This window comes from Rhamphochromis longiceps, linkage group LG23, assembly GCF_057381845.1.
Source record: "Rhamphochromis longiceps isolate RC_006_pf linkage group LG23, R_longiceps_female_GT1.1, whole genome shotgun sequence".
In the NCBI taxonomy this organism is placed as follows: domain Eukaryota; kingdom Metazoa; phylum Chordata; class Actinopteri; order Cichliformes; family Cichlidae; genus Rhamphochromis; species Rhamphochromis longiceps.
Genome location: NC_140578.1, coordinates 42,150,783 through 42,167,264, shown reverse-complemented (window position 1 = coordinate 42,167,264; position 16,482 = coordinate 42,150,783). Strand labels below are relative to the sequence as shown.

Here is a 16,482-nt window from a genome sequence, read left to right as displayed (position 1 = left end):
CCACGACACTGCCCTTGACAGAGGGGGGCACAAAGAAATACTTTTCTTTCTTATTCTCATTTCAAATATTTAGCTTTTATTAAATAATTATCTGAATCTTACAACCAAAGTTTTTATCTGACATAAATGTATAGAAACCATACATATACCAACAAGACAGTGTACATATGGAAAAGATATATATAAATTTTATAAAGTTTGTAAATGTCTTGTGTGAAACTTGTATGAAAAGCATACAAGAGTAAAAACAGATATAAGATCCCTTGAAAGATTATATAATGAATCTTGTATGTTTTGGATACTTACTAAAACAATATATGAAAGTAATGAGAAAGTGGCCACTTTCATGAGTAAATCATATACGTTTTTACTATTTCTTTTCCATATGGGACTGTTTTTCCTGTTTCAAAATCAAACTTCAGTTTGTGAGAAGATTATCTTCTTTTTTTAATAGGCATTGGTTTTGCATTGGCATTGGCTAATTTGTCAATTGTTTGTTACAAATGTTCGTATTTTAATATTCAAAAATGTTTTTGCCCAAAACATATGTGCACTACATGTCAGTAAAAATACTATGCAAATATTGATGTCCTTGACTGCTGAATAAACACTGACTGATTGTATCTCTTGTACTTTATCAACGCAGTATCTAAAAACTTTGCACCGTAGTGGTTAAAATCTCATTCTAATAAGAGTTAAAAGCGCATTTGGTTATTAGGTTTATAGGGTTATTGAATTATGGTTAACGGTTGGTAGAATTTTTTTTAAACATTATCTGCCAATTACATCTGCCACCCTTCTCCAAATCTGTGCCCCTACCTGGCCCCCTAACAAAAATTTTCTAGACACGCCACTGTTAAGGCCTGACTGGTGGCATTGGTGCCCATTGCTTTACTGTGCTGTTGGATGTGTATGTGGGCTATCCCTTGTACCTGACATTTGACTGGGCATCACTGTGTTGCTATGGTATGATCCTGGTAGTTGTTGTTAATAAAACAATAACAAATTCAAATTCAAACATTGCTGCATTCTTCTGTCACTGAGGATTCCAAACCTGCACTCAGTCTCCTCATTACTTTGGTACTGAACAGACAAACCTTGGAGCTCCTGCAAACTTTATTCACAAACTGCAACTATTTTACACAAATCTGCGACTGACAACAAGCACAGAGACTTCAAACAATCACTGAAGTAAGGACTGAAAGATTTACTTTTAAACAATAATGATTAAGACCTTTTTCGTAAGGTTGTTTTCCCTTGATTGCCAGCTGTTACTGTTTTTATCTTCATATCTTTCATATTTGTCCACCTAAACAATGCTTTAATGATACAGTTTGAGAAGTTTGATATGAATTTATCCAACTGACTTGAAAATGAAACTGACAACTGTCCTGTAATCTTACACAGAGAAACCAAATCCTGCGTCTTTGCCTTGACAGACGCCTAAAATGGCTCGAGCTGTGGTAAGTTACCCTTCACTGTGTCTGTTTCTAAACATTAAATCGTGTGAATTTTTAAAGAAAAATCCAACAACAACAACAATAATATGTAACAGAGCAAAACGTCAGATGACTTGAATGTTCCTCTGCAACACAAGATCCCTTTGGCTCAAAGTCTGCTTCCTCCACAGGCAAAGGAGAAGCTCCCACACTCATCCAGTGCAGACCGTTGTGCTCTGGACAATGAAGTTCCCGCTTTCATGTTCAGACCTATCAGTGCACCTGCATGTGAGCTCCCAAGTCCACCACCTGCTGATGCCAGCTTTCATTCAAAGGACACAAACAAGATCATTCATCCAGATTTGAAAAATGATCGTTCATCCCTGGATGATGAAGTGGCGTATTTCATGTGTCCTAGTGATGTTCCTCTGCCTCCGAGACCTCCACCCACTGCAGAGTTACGTCTCTGCAGAAAGCGCAGATATTCTGCTGTTTTTTCTGTGGAGGATGAAGAGGAACATTTGATGCCTAAACGCATGAGGCTGATGAGTTCTGATGTTCCAGTTTCTTCAGTTCCTCCACCTGCTGATGCCAGCTTTCAGTCAAAGGACACAGACAAGATCATGCATCCAGATTTTAAATATGATTGTTCATCCCTGGATGATGATTTGGCCTTTTTAATGTCTCCTCTGCCTCTGACACCTCCACCCATTGCAGAGTTAGGTCTGGGCAGAAAGCGCAGATATTCAAGCGTTTTTTCTGTGGAGGATGAAGAGGAACCTTTGCCTCAGCCTAAACGCATGAGGCTGATGACTTGGGATGTCTCTAAGTCTCCAGCTGCTGAAAAGAAGTATGTTTGCTTTCCGTATCCTGAAGATAAGAGGTCTGAGTTACCTCTCAGCTCCCCCCAAGGCCATCCACCATCACCGGTCAATAATAATGACACTGACCAGTGTACCATTCTGCTGCCTCCTGAAATCCCAGTACCTCCAAGTCCTGCCCCTGTTGGAGTTCTAGAAACTGTTGACTTTCCTTGTGTTGATAATTAAATACGTGTTTGTAATAAATTTTTGAGCAAATACATGTTGAGATGATTCGGTTGCTTATGATGGTTATAATTATCCAAACAGTATTATTCCTAATAAGATCTTTACTTTTTCTACTTATTTTCTCCATGAACTATTTTGATGTCTATTTTGAAGATCCACTCATATCGTGACAGTATGCTTATTCTCAGTAGAGTGTATAGCCACATCTGAAGAAAGAATAAATTAAAGTCACTCATTAACAACTTACCACATACGCCGGAGCTGAATTCAAGATGTAAGCAGACGTTTCACAGATATCTTGGTTGTCTTTCCATTTCCTACACTAACAGTATCCTGAGAATTGTCTTATACAGCTGATATAAAGGTGAAATTTGATGACTTAATCGAAGCATCATCAGCTTAAATGCATATGAATCCACTGTACTTGAGGTAACCTAACACTGACCATGAACGCCACAATCACTGTGCGCCAGTCCAACACAGTGCTTTACTGTGAACTCACCACAGTACTGCAAACTAAAGTGTTTATCTTCCACTCCAATCCAATCCATCTTTATTGAGAAAGCACTTTAAAAAACCCAACAATAGAATAAAACTTAACAGTAAGAAAATAAAACACATAATACATAAAAAATTTAAACAGCCCTATATTTAAAAACAAGATAAAACAGCAAAAATAAACTAAAAAACTCAAACTAAAAACCAACATCTTGCAAGGTGTCAAAGGTCAGGGTGAAGAGATGAATTTTCAGGAGTGATTTAAGAACAGGCAGAGAAGAAGCCTGTCTAATCTCTAAAGGCAGATCGTGTCACAGTTTCAGAGATGCTACAGCAAAAGTACGATGTCCTCTAAGTTTACGCTCAGTCCTGGGAACATTCAGGAACAGCTGATCAGCTGATCTGAGACAGCGGGTGGGTTTATAAGACTGTGGCAGCTCAGAGAGTTAAGATGCAGCTAGGTCATGGAGAGCTTTAAAGGCAAATAAAAGAATTTTAAAATGAATGCCAAAAGAAATGGGCAGCCAGTGAAGTGAAGCTAAATTATGGGAGATGTGCTCAAACCTTCGAGTGCCAGTTAAAACACAAGCTGCCGCATTTTGCACCCTCCGTAAATGAGCAGTGGCGTGTCTAGAAAATTTTTGTTGGGGGGGCCAGGTAGGGGCACAGATTTGGAGAAGGGTGGCAGATGTAATTGTCAGATAATGTTAAAAACAATTCTACCAACCGTTAACCATAATTCAATAACCCTATAAACCTAATAAGCGAATGCGCTTTTAACTCTTATTAGTATGAGATTTTAACCACTACGGTGAAAAGTTTTTAGATACTTCGTTGATAAAGTACAAGAGATACAATCAGTCAGTGTTTATTCAGCAGTCAAGGACATCAATATTTGCATAGTATTTTTACTGACATGTAGTGCACATATGTTTTGGGCAAAAACATTTTTTAATATTAAAATACGAACATTTTAACATACAATTGGCAAATTAGGCCTGGGGGGGCACAGGCCACCCCGCTGGACACGCCACTGTAAACGAGTCACGTATGAAGCACTGATCGCTATATAAAGTGCATTACAGTAATCCAGCCGAGTGTAAGTAAGTAAGTAAGTAAGTAAAATTTTATTTATATAGCACATTTATAGATAAAAGATCACAAAGTGCTTTACAAGGTATAGGAACAGATTAAAAAGACAAAGTACAGTCAAAAGTTAACAAAATGCAATTTTAAAAAGATGTGTTTTTAGCTGTTTTTTAAAAGTAATCAGTGAATCAGCAGATCTTAAGTTCTGAGGAAGAGAATTCCACAGTCTGGCGGCCACAGTAGCAAAAGCTCGATCACCCCTAGTTTTCAGTCTCGTATACTGAATAACAAGTAATCCCTGACCACAAGACCTCAGAGACCTACTAGGGGCATAGGGCTGTAAAAGTTCAATGATGTATGATGGTGCTTGTTCTTGAAGAGCCTTAAATGTCAGAACTAGAATCTTAAAGTGGACTCTGAATTCGACAGGGAGCCAGTGTAACTGTATAAGCAACGGTGTTATATGTGAGTATTTCGATGTTTTCGTCAGAAGCCTTGCTGCAGCATTTTGGACAGTCTGCAGACGCTCCAGGGAACTTTTGTTTAGACATGTGAACAGTGAATTGCAATAGTCCAGTTGTGATGAAATAAAAGCATGAATAACAATCTCCAGTTCAGTATGAGATATTATGGGGCTCAATTTAGAAATATTTCTTAAATGATAGAAGCAAGACCGAACCAGAGATTTGACGTGAATATCCAATGTAAGAGCAGGATCGAAGGTTATCCCTAGGTTCCTGATAGATGGTTTCACAAATGTTGAAAGGGGACCAAGAGCATTCATTATGCTGGGTACATGTCTGTCTGGAGCACATAAAAGGACTTCAGTTTTATTTTCATTTAGTTGGAGGAAATTGTCGGCCATCCAACCTTTGATGGTTTCCAAACACACATTTAAAATCCGCAGCTTAGAAGCATCTTCAGGTTTAAAAGATATATATAGTTGGATGTCGTCTGCGTAGCAGTGGTAACAAATATCCTCAAAAGGGCTCAAAATATGCTGGAGAGGAAGTAAATAAATTAAAAACAATAATGGCCCCAGCACAGAGCCTTGTGGCACACCAAAGGACAGGGACGTAGAAGATGACCTGTACTTAGAAACTGCCACAGAAGAGTATCGTTCACAAAGATACGAGGAGAACCACTCTAAGGCAGACCCAGATACACCGACCCAGTATTTCAGCCTATCAAGCAAAATATAATGGTCAACGGTGTCAAAGGCCGACGTGAGATCCAACATTAAGAGAACAGAACACTTACCTGCATCGTTTTGCATCAGAATGTCATTGGAAACTCTAAGAAGGGCTGTTTCAGTAGAATGAGCTTTACGAAAGCCAGACTGAAATTTGTCAAAGATATTATATTTGTCTAAAACTGCTGTAAGCTGCTTAGCCACAATCTTCTCTAAAATCTTAGCAATTAACGGTATTTTTGAGATCGGTCTGTAGTTGCTAGTGAGAGATGGGTCCAGCATAGGCTTTTTTAACAGGGGGTATATAACAGCAGTTTTAAAATAAGCAGGGACTTTGCCAGATCCCAAAGAGGTGTTAATTATAGTGAGCATACAGGGACCAATAGAGTAAAAGACATTTTTGAATAACGATGCGGGTAAAATGTCGAGTGAACAAGAGGATACTTTTGTTGCACTAACTATTTTTCCCAGCTCGGATAGTGAAACAGGTAAAAATCTTTCTAAAACAACAGGCCGAACTGGCGTGGGAACTGACAGTGCAGATGCTGATGGGGACAATTTTTTCCTTATATTGCTAATTTTTTCTAAAAAGAAAGCAAGAAATTTTTCACAGTCTTCAGCAGAAGAAATAATGGCAGCAGGTGGAGCAGGAGTAATGATATCAGTATCAAATAAGACCTTAGGATTACCTCTGCTCTTTGCAACCAACTGAGAAAAGTAAGCAGCCCTTGCATCTCTAATAGCATTGTTAAAAGAGGCTAAAAGATCCTTTAAATAAAGGAGATGAACATTTAAATGAGTTTTCCTCCATAACCGCTCAGCTTTACGACAATTACGTTTTATAGAGCGGATGTTGTCATTTAGCCAAGGTAGGGACTTGGAAACAGGCACAGGTCTCATTTTAACCGGACAGATTTCATCTAAGATCGAAAGACAATGATGATTAAATAGATCCGTTGAGAAATCAACACCGTTTTGTGGGGATAGTGTTAAATTAAAAGCATCTGAGAACTTCTGCGCTGTGGAGGAATTTATAATGCGCGACATAACTGTCCGGTGAACAGGAGACATAGGCTACACTAAGCAGCAGCAGTGTACTCCTAGTATGTACAATGCATCACTATGAGACATAAATGCACACTTAGTGTGATGTATTCTTAACAACTTTGAATGATGGGGTATGATGTGAGAGGCATTTAATGAACTGGAAGTGCTTCTCTGAGCCCTCACACGCCCAAGACAGATTAGGAAGAGAGGGGAACCAGGTTGACTTCCACATGGTTTGCTGGGGACGCTGCCAGGGAGGAGAATGTCAATTTTAAAAGAGCGTCTCGTTCCTCTGGCAGGGCTGGACTGGGACAAAAAAATCGGCCCGGGCATTTTGACTAGAGACCAGCCCACCAGGTATTATAGGAAAAACCATAAAGCCTTTGAAAGAAAACAAACGCTGTTGTCACAGTGATGTACACTGTCTTGTTGGTATATATGCGTCAGTCTAATAAACTTAAACCTACACCATCCTCCCTATTCTGGTATTCTAAACAGTACCCGAAAGTAGACTGCTTGGTCGAGTTAACCTCCTGAACTATCTACAACACATGGTGAAAACCTGAAATTAAGACAGAGAAGACTAGAGGTGAGACATGATCATTACTGATTACTGATGACAGATTTACATATATTTTCATAAACCATTCATTTAACACATCAATAAACAGCATGGCAGGGCAAAATATTTTTTCCAACATGGCAACCTTTAAAAAGTGAAAGGAGACAGGAAGACAGGTGAGAAAGAATAAAACTTAATTGACTTTTTGATGGCATTTTACACACAGTACTGGTACAGAATCTAGAAAATGTGGGAAAATACTGGCATCATATACAGTACTTACTTCTGAAGAAATTATGATGGGACCCTAAAAAAATTACTATGTACAATAATGGATTTCTATACATTTGACATCAGATGAAAATGTTTGTTGTAAGATTCAGATAATTATTTATTAAAAGCGAGACATTTTAAATGAGAATAAGAAAGAAAAGTATTTCCTTGTGCCCCCCTCTCCCTAAATTCTAACAACAGCTGATCAAGCTTAAACGTGCTGCTGTTGTTTAGCGTGACATCTGGCGGTTTCCTCTTTCTGGCACAAAGTGGGCAATAAACAAACAAGAGAGAAAAGCCGATCAGCTGATCATGGATCAGTTTAATGATTGAAGTAGTGTTGGGGGAAAACTCTGTAAAAAACCCAGGAGAAATAAAGACACAATGAGACAAGGTTTCTTTTTATGCTTTAACGTGAACACGGGTGAGCTGCTGAGAACAACTCACATCGTGAACAGAGGCTTGGCACTTTTTATAGGAAAGACAGTGAGAACAGGATAAGAAAATAATAAACAGATAAAATAAACAACTCCATATGTGGCGCTAGTCTCGTCAGCAGAGAGCTGGGAGAAAGCTGTGAGAGATAAAACAATCTAAAACAATATGTCCCAAAACAATATGTCTTCGCTGGGAAAGTCTAAGAGGATAATTCTAAACTAATCTAACCATAGACAAAGGGCAGAGAAAAGGCATCTTTGTACATTTAAAAGAAGGTAAAGAAACATAGAATCATTTTCCACTAACATTCCCCCCTGTTTTAACTTATTTTAAATGTATACAACAATTGTCTGTCAAGGTTATTTATTAAGTATCTTTAGCAATTTTTTAATGGTCAAAATGTCAACAAAGCAGAAATTTAAATCATGTGGCCTAAAGAATAAAACAATAAAAGAAAAAAAGAACTAAGGAAGACACAGTAAAAGAAAATACAAAAGTGATAATGAAGGAAAATAATAAAACTAAAACTACAAAAAATAAAAAAAATAAAAGAATAAGAAAACCTTATGTTGTACCTGTATAAACTACTAATGTGTTAATCAGTGCATGACCACTTGACAAGTCATTTTTAATCACCACGTCATTTATTAGCAGCTATTACAAGTTCCTCTAACAGAATTTCAACGGGATGCTGTTCTTCTTGAGGCACGGCAACATAAGCAGTCATTGTAGTTGTTATCATCTTTGAAATCATTACTCTGAGACATGGCAACACACACAACACTAATATTAGCAGTGCTATCATGATGAGACCTAGAAGGACAAACGGTCTTGCTACAGCAGCCAGCCATGAACCGCCGAACAGCCAGTCCAGCCAGCCTTGTGCTGTAGCTGCTCCAGGTGTGTGGTCAGTGAGATATTGTTGCAGAACGGTCAAATTCTGCAAAGCTTCATAAATGTCACCTCCAGCTTCGTATCCATCAGGGATAAAAGTGCAACATGTCTCCCCGATCAGCTTGCAAACTCCTCCTTGTGATGCTGTTAGCAGGTCTAGTGTCAGTCTGTTCTGCACCACCATCGTTCTCATGGCCTTCTGTTCTCCTGCTAAGGCCGTTCCCAGGGTCTTAGTTAAGTTGATGTGTCGTAGCAGATCATATCGGTTGATTTCCACGTGATCCCGCACCTCGGCAACTCCAATGCCGGGGATCAAGCTCTGTAAGAATTTCACTCCTCCTCCCCAGATGCGAAACTCTCCCGGCACTCCAGTGTCCACTGTAATGCCGAAAGAATTGGGTGAGGCGATGTCCACTTCACGTCTCTGTCGGCTGCTTGGGTGATGTGCAACACTTTGCATGAAGAAGACGTGATCTGATAATTGCACCAGGGCGCACAGACCCCCCCAACCTTCAGGGAGTGACAGATAAGCCTTATTGCCACATAGGAAGTACCAGTCAGCCAAAACTCTGGTTCCTCTTCTGCTGGGTGCCGTCCGTGCACATCCTGTCTGGTACTGAGTCTTTGTTTGTAGTGGCATTCGGTAGCTGTAGTCGGAGCGACAGTTGAGGCTCATCAGCGTCGCGTTACTGTCACAGGTTGTGTTGGTTGAACAGGCCATACACTTCCTCTCATTCCTCGGTGGGCAGAAAGTGTATATGTATTTACATAGGTGAGTAGGCAGCTCCCCCACTGCCCGCGATCCATTGTTCATCACACATACTGGCAGTTGTGATGCGTTCAGTTTGTTCAGTAGAATTACATCAGGCAGTGAGTCTGAGACTTGGGGCCAGGTCAGTAGGTAGGTCTGTCCGGAACAGTTCACATTTGTGGGTGATGATGACCTCCAGGTTGCTTTTGCTGGGATGCTGTAGTTGGCCTTGGACCAAAGAGTACCGTAGCCTGGATGTGTTGCCAGGCCCAACAGGCACCAACTGCGATCTTCAGGTATGCTGTACGGCCACAGACCAGACGTCTGTGAGGATAGGGGCATATGGGTACATGCATAGCAGTCAGTTTTATTATTCAAGTGAGCTGTAGTGTTCATAAACTGCCACCAGAAGTTAGTAGCGTAGCCATGGGGAAACTTGGTGTACTTTCCTTTGTCATACAGTGTCTGCCTTTTCTTCATATAGCGTGACTTGTTGTCCCTCACGGAAGCAAAGATGAGGAGCCCGGCCAGGGTCAGGGCCGCTGCAGTTATTAGGAGCCACCACCTCATGACAACAGGACACACCCTCCTGTCGTGAGTAGACCCCCCGGCCAGAAAGGCTGTTCCCTCCACCGGGCGAGATCACAACAATTGGGCGAGCCTGTGTCGGCTGAGTTTAGATGGCTTCACTTACTCGCCTGCAGTGACTCTGATGGATCCAGGATGGTCGTTCCGCAATTTTGCAAGCGGTGGGCGTGGTGAGGAGAACCTGATGTGGTCCCTCCCACCTAGGTGCGCTCCAGTTTTTCCTTTGGAGCACCTTGATCAGAACCCAGTCACCGGGCTTTAGTCTGCAAGACACTGGAGAAACATCATCAGGTTGTCGATTATGTACAATGATCTCTTTGTTTTCTAACAGCTTAGACATCCATTCTGCTAATGTGTTTTCTCTGATTGATTTGTCTATTGGTTGACTGGTGATGGGCAGTGGGAACGGCCTACCATGAATGATTTCAAATGGAGTTAGTTTATGGGAGCCTTGTGTTAAGCGCATCCACATTTTCACTAAACCCAAACATTCAGGCCACGGCCTTCCTGTTTCTGCCATGCAGTTCCTGAGCCTTTGTTTTATAGTGCCGTTAGTTCTCTCTACAAGGCCTGCGCTCTGAGGGTGATACGCACAATGGTGTTTTATGCTGAAACCGAGTGCTTCAGAGACCTTAGTGATGACACCATTTACAAAATGAGTGCCGTTGTCTGATCGTATCAAAGCTGGGATGCCATATGTGGGTATGAAGTGATTGCACAGGCACTTTGCTACTGAAATTGCATCTGCCTTTTTCACTGGGTAAATTTCTGGCCACTTTGAGAACACGTCTATAACCACTAGGGCATATTTCGACCCTTGACATTCGCTTAGCTCAATAAAATCCATATGAATTGTGTGAAAAGGGTGAGGCGGAGTGGGAAAACGGCCTCTTTTTGGTCGCAGATTTCCCTGAGCATTATATTTTTGACACGTCATGCACGTTCTGACAAATTGTTTTGCTGAAGTTTCAAAATTTACAGTGTAGAAATGAGAGTTGACAATACAGGTCATTCCCCCCGATGACAAATGCGTACAGCCATGAGTCACTAATGCCGCCATCTTGTGGAGAGATTTTGGCAACACTGGCTTGCCATAACACATCATTAAATCGTTTGTCAGAACTGCACCGTGTTTTAGCCAGTTTGCCTGCTCTGCTGTGCTTGCCGCTTTTTGTTCAGTTTGCAACACATCCAGCGGAATCTGATGTGTGTCTACTGCCATCAATGTGAAGTCTGTCTTTTGTGCCGCCTGTTTTGCTGCTCGGTCAGCAAAATTGTTGCCTGTAGTAATGAAAGAGCCATCAGTTTTGTGAGCTACACATTTACACAATGCGAGTTGTTGTGGTAAATTTATTACAGTCAGCAGGCGTTGTAAGAGGCTGGCATGCTGGACTGGTTTACCGGTTGATGTAATCATTCCTCTGTTTTGCCATAGTTTTGCGAAATGATGCACAGCAGAGAAAACATACTGGCTGTCTGTATAAATGTTCATTTGTTTATCTTTGTGTATTTCACATGCGCGAATCACAGCTATCAGCTCAGCGCTCTGTGCAGAATATGAAGAAGAAAGTGGTTTCGCTTCTAGTATCCTATTGTCTGTGGTCACTGCGTAACCTACACAATTGCGGCCTGTGTTGTCTTTAGAGGCTGATCCATCCACAAAGACATCAGCAAAGCCAGCTTGTGGTTCAGTATAAATATCTGGGCGGGGCTTTGTGTCTTTGTCTAATTCTGCGTGGCAGTTGTGCAGATCTCCATCACCTGGTGCGCTCACTAGTGTCCCTGGATTCAGTGTGCCACATTTTTCCAATGTGATGTGAGACTGTGATAGTAAAATGCCTACATATGAAAGCTGTCTGGCGTGAGTGAGGTAGGAGAGATTGGCCTGCAGCAGTATAGATGTGACAGCATGTGGGACCTTGACAACTAGTTTGTGCCCTAAAACAATGTCTGCTGACTTCTTTACTGCTTCTGTGGCTGCCGCACAGCTTTGCACGCAAGTCGGCAGGCCCGAAACTACAGCGTCTAACTTACATGAGTAAAATGCTAGAGGGCGCTGTTCGTCACCAAAAGCCTGTGTCAGAACTGCCTTCATGTAGCCGGCCCCCCCATCAACATGCAGCGTGAAAGGCTTGTCATAATCAGGCAGGGCCAGGACTACATTTGTTTGTAAAGCCACCTTTAAGTTAGTGAATGCTGTGTCTGCCTCTACCGTCCACGTTATTTTGTCCCGCAAGGCGAGATTTTTGCCATAAATCATGTCTTGCAGTGGCTGAACTGTCAGTGCATACTCTGGGATCCAAGTTCTACAGAAATTACACAAGCCTAAAAAGCTCATCATCTGCTGTTTTGTTGTAGGTTTGGGTGTGTTTTGCACTGTCAGTTTTCTGGTTCCCAGCAGTGTTTTGCCCTGGCCTGTGAGTGTGTGTCCGAGATAGGTAACGTTATCACTCCACAGCTGCAGCTTGTGTTGTGAGACTTTGTGGCCCTGTTCAGCCAAGTGCTGTAACACAGCAAGTGTGTCATCTTTACACGCCTGCTGTGTGTGACCGGTTATTAAAATGTCATCTACATACAGCAAATATTGACCTAACTGTGGGAGTTTACAGTTAGACATTGACTTCTTCAGCGCTTCTGCATAGAGAGTTGGGCTATTCTGAAAACCTTGGGGTAAACGAGTGTATGTGTACCTCTGACCCTCAAAGGTGAAGCCAAACAATGGCTGTGAGTCTGAATGTAGTGGAACTGAGAAGAAAGCGTTTGAAAGGTCAATTACTGAGAACCACTGTTCTTTAGGTGTGACCTGATTTAAAATAGTGTGTGGATTTGCAACCACAGGCGGGATCTGTTCAGTCACTTCGTTTATAGCTCTCAGGTCATGTACTAGACGGTATGTACCCGCGGTAGCTTTTTTAACAGGAAAGATAGGAGTGTTGCAGGTCGCTGTCTTTGTTTTTATTAGAATTCCTGCCTTCTCCATGTCTGCTATCACTGGGCGGATGCCATGTCTAGCCTCAGTAGTGAGTGGGTATTGAGATATCAGTGGTCTGTGTTTTGAGAGAGGTTTTACTCTTACTTCATCTGCATTTTTTATAAGTCCTACATCAGCAGGGCCTGTAGACCAGAGAGTTTTAGGCAGCTGAGCTAGTGCTGCCTGATGTCATTCAGTTAATTGTGCATGTGTTTCAGCGGCATCGGCTAGGTGTACAGCGGGCCTGACTGCGACCAACCAACCCAGTGTGTATCGGAAACAACCCGTCCGGCGGCCTTGAAGCCAGCCTTCATGAGTGTCTTCCGTTTTTTCATAAGTGTCTGCTTCAACCCTGGCTAACACTTTTCCTAAATCCTTCCAGTCTGAGTGAATGTCATGCGCTACAGACACGTGCGGCTTAGGCATGCGGTTCAAAGCCTTCACGGCTGCTGATTGGATTACGGAGCACACTGCATTTCCCGACTTTGTGACATACAGGTGTTGTAAGGTCAAACTCTGTTGCCCTAGCTTCCACACTTGCTGATCGTAAAGTGGGTCTGGGCCTGGAGTTTGTTTAAATCTCAACGTGTTGTGATACTCGGTGGGTTTCTGAAAAGAGGATGTGGCGGGTGTATATTTGCGGGCCACATTGTATAGTTTTGTGAGCTCTGGCAAGTCGAGAGTCCAGTAATAATGTGGGACACCGTGGCCTTGAGAGAGACACACGTTGCTGCTGTGTGCCGTGTTAATGCTATCTGGCTCTGGTGTGTTGTCATTTAACATGCATTCAGCAATCATGCCATTCTCTTCCGGTATCACGCCTATCTTGAGTTTTGTCAGAGCGTCTCTTCCTAGTAGGTTTACTGGGCATGACGGGTCGTATATGCATTTAATGAAGCATCTGCGGCCACTTTCTGTATGCATTAGTTCTAAAGGGGCAGTTAGTTGTTGTACAGTGGTGTGGCCTGTGGCTGACTTCACAACTAATGTGTCTTTTGAGTACTGTAAGTTCTTAGGTGCCTGCCTCAAAACCGTTTTACATGCTCCTGTGTCGCATAACATTTGGATTGGTTGCCCGTTCACATGGATTAGCAGCGTTGGTTTGTATTCTGACCCTAATAGCAATTGTTCTATGTTAAAAACTTCTCCTCCCTCATCAATGTTCATGTCTTGTGTGTTTTCTAGTCACATGTCGCTGTTCTCCATAGATTCGGCACTGTTTTGTCTGTCATTGTTTCGCCTACTATTTTGTGTCTGTGGCTTACTCCTGCAATCTTGTGCAAAGTGACCTTGTCTTCCACAGTTATAACAGGCATTGTCTCTGTCATATCTGCTGTCTCTGTTTGGGTGTCTGCGGCCTTGCTGTCGATTACCTTGCTTCCCTTTCTGCCTCCGATAGCCTCCTGCAAATGCAAGGAAACCTGTCTCTGAATCTATGGTGAACACGTCAGCCTTATTTTTCTGCTTGTGCACTTTTGTGGCATGTTCAGCGTGCAACAGAGCGTCTGGCAGGCTGCCAGTGTTCATTGTGACCCAATGTTTCTCTACATGTGCTCTGATTGGTGGGAGTAGGCCGTTTAGAAACGCATTTTTTAACTGTTGCTGGAATGGCGTTGCATCGCCATCGGCATAGTCTAAACCTGAATGCTGCCTAAAAACTGGGCGCAGGCGGTCTAGAAAGTCTGATGCGGTTTCATTTTCTTTCTGTTTCACCTCTCCTATTTTATTGTAGTTTGGCTTGGGGGCCAGCTGTAGCTTCACACATTCATAGAAGTTATGTAGTTGGCCTTCTAAATCAGGGTCGCCTGCACGCAGGGGTTGTGGCCCGTTACCGATTACTAAAGAGTCTAAGGGGTTATTAATTGCCCCCCCAGTGAAAGAGCCTTTCACTGAGCCAAACTTTAAACCTAAAAGATCCTGAAGTACCTGGTACATTTCATGACCGTTTAAATACCACTGAGTCCTAATTGCTTCAACTGCTCTCTTCCATGTGTCAAAACCATCAGACAGGGGCGGGACATCCTTAAGAACATTTTTTCGATCCTCATGTGACCATGGTCTAAACACAAGAATTGTGGGCTGGGCGTCTCTATGCCCCATAGGTCCAGTGGGCTGACCATATCTGGGGTTAGGTGAACTTATTAATGGAAATACTCCTGGGGGGCTTGAGGGGTCAGGCCATATGTCCCTGTCTACATGATCTTCCCCTATATCTGCTTTGAGTGCATGTGTTAATGACATTTTTGCTAAATCTGCCTGTACTGAACCATACGGGTTATTCACAGCTTTATCTTTCTCTGTGTGCTTGGGAGTAGATGCAGAGGCAGTAACATAGGGGGGAGGGCCTGCAGTCGCTGCTTCAGGCACCTCACAGCTTTGCTTTTGTTTTTGTTTTTTATTCTGTCTCTTTTCTTTATTCTCAGCACGTCTCTGTTGCTCTTTTTTCCATGCATCTAGGAAAGTTAATTCATTTGTGCGTTTTCCTTTCTTTCTAAGATTTGTGGTTGCACTTATTTCTTTTAATAGGCTGTCTTTGAGCTGCGTTAAAGCTGCGGGGCTGCACGTACCCTCCCACCCAGGACATGACGTCTTTTTAGGATTACGCCATCTCCTTGCGCTGATTTTTCCTGCACCTGGATATTTATTTTCTATCCACTGTTCATCATTAATGAGTTTTTGTGTATACTGTCCACTGTTGGCAACAGGTTTTGAGGTTTCATTTCCCATTTTTCTATTATTTATTATTTAGCGTATCCTACTTATGTATTTATTTATTTAGTCATGCATGTATTTATATTATTTATAGTACACTGGCAATACAGCTGCTATCCACCTTCGCTGGTATGAGGAATGAGAGTGGTTGTTCACACGCCCTTCGACTTTCAGACTATTTCCAAAAGCGGTGTGAACTTTACAAGACGAAACTCGACCGTTCTCCCAAACCACCAGCACTTCAGAGAACAGCAGTGAAAGAAAACACAGTAGGAGCAGCTCAGTCTCTTATTGGACCGTGAAAATTCAGCTTGCTCCGTTAATTAAAACAATACACACACACATTCACATTCACACCTATTCGCGCGATCGGAACCCTTATCATAAGGGGAGCTGCCAGTCTTTCTGTAGACGAGCTACTTATTCCCTAGACCCTGTCTAGACCCAGCTGGGGGAGCTACCCAGAGCTCCAAACCTAACCCACAGAAGTGGGGAGCTTCCAGTCGACGAGCTCCAAGCTACCAGTCGACGAGCTACTTCCGCTATTTTAAATTCCCTGAATTTAAAATACGTTTTTACGCAAGATTGTGTCAGTGTGTCTGTATCTACCTGGTCAGTGTCGCCGGGTCTGGTCCACCTCGATCGGGCCCCACCACCGTGGGTCGCTTGCTAAGACGTTGGCCAAGACTCGAATTTAACGCTCTTGGTCTTTTTCCACACACGTGGTGTGTGGGCTGTCGACAGGCGAACAACGTGGACTGGTCACGGAGATGGGACACGATGGAGGCGCTCCGGCTCCGAAGGACCAAGAAATGTTGGGGGAAAACTCTGTAAAAAACCCAGGAGAAATAAAGACACAATGAGACAAGGTTTCTTTTTATGCTTTAACGTGAACACAGGTGAGCTGCTGAGAACAACTCACATCGTGAACAGAGGCTTGGCACTTTTTATAGGAAAGACAGTGAGAACAGGATAAGAA

At 42.4% G+C, this 16,482-nt stretch overlaps 1 protein-coding gene across 1 annotated transcript; it reads right to left on the bottom strand.

Moving 5' to 3' along the window:
• Positions 1 to 8,227: 8,227 nt before the first annotated feature.
• LOC146642675 (uncharacterized) lies at positions 8,228 to 10,012 on the bottom strand. Its single transcript, XM_085399308.1, has 2 exons — positions 8,472 to 10,012; positions 8,228 to 8,357 (listed from the first exon to the last, which is right to left on the bottom strand). The coding sequence occupies exons 1-2, from the start codon at positions 9,800 to 9,802 to the stop codon at positions 8,228 to 8,230; spliced, it is 1,461 nt and encodes a 486-aa protein (XP_085255434.1). The 5' UTR covers positions 9,803 to 10,012.
• Between the last annotated feature and the right edge of the window lie 6,470 nt (positions 10,013 to 16,482).

What these genes read in the sequence shown, in the direction of transcription:
- LOC146642675 (XM_085399308.1), bottom strand. Translation starts at nt 9,802, where the DNA reads ATGAGGTGGTGGCTCCTAATAACTGCAGCGGCCCTGACCCTGGCCGGG. An exon ending in ACACCTGGAGCAGCTACAGC is followed by an intron (nt 8,358 to 8,471) that starts ACAAGGCTGGCT and finishes GTTGTGTGTGTT; the next exon opens with GCCATGTCTCAGAGTAATGA.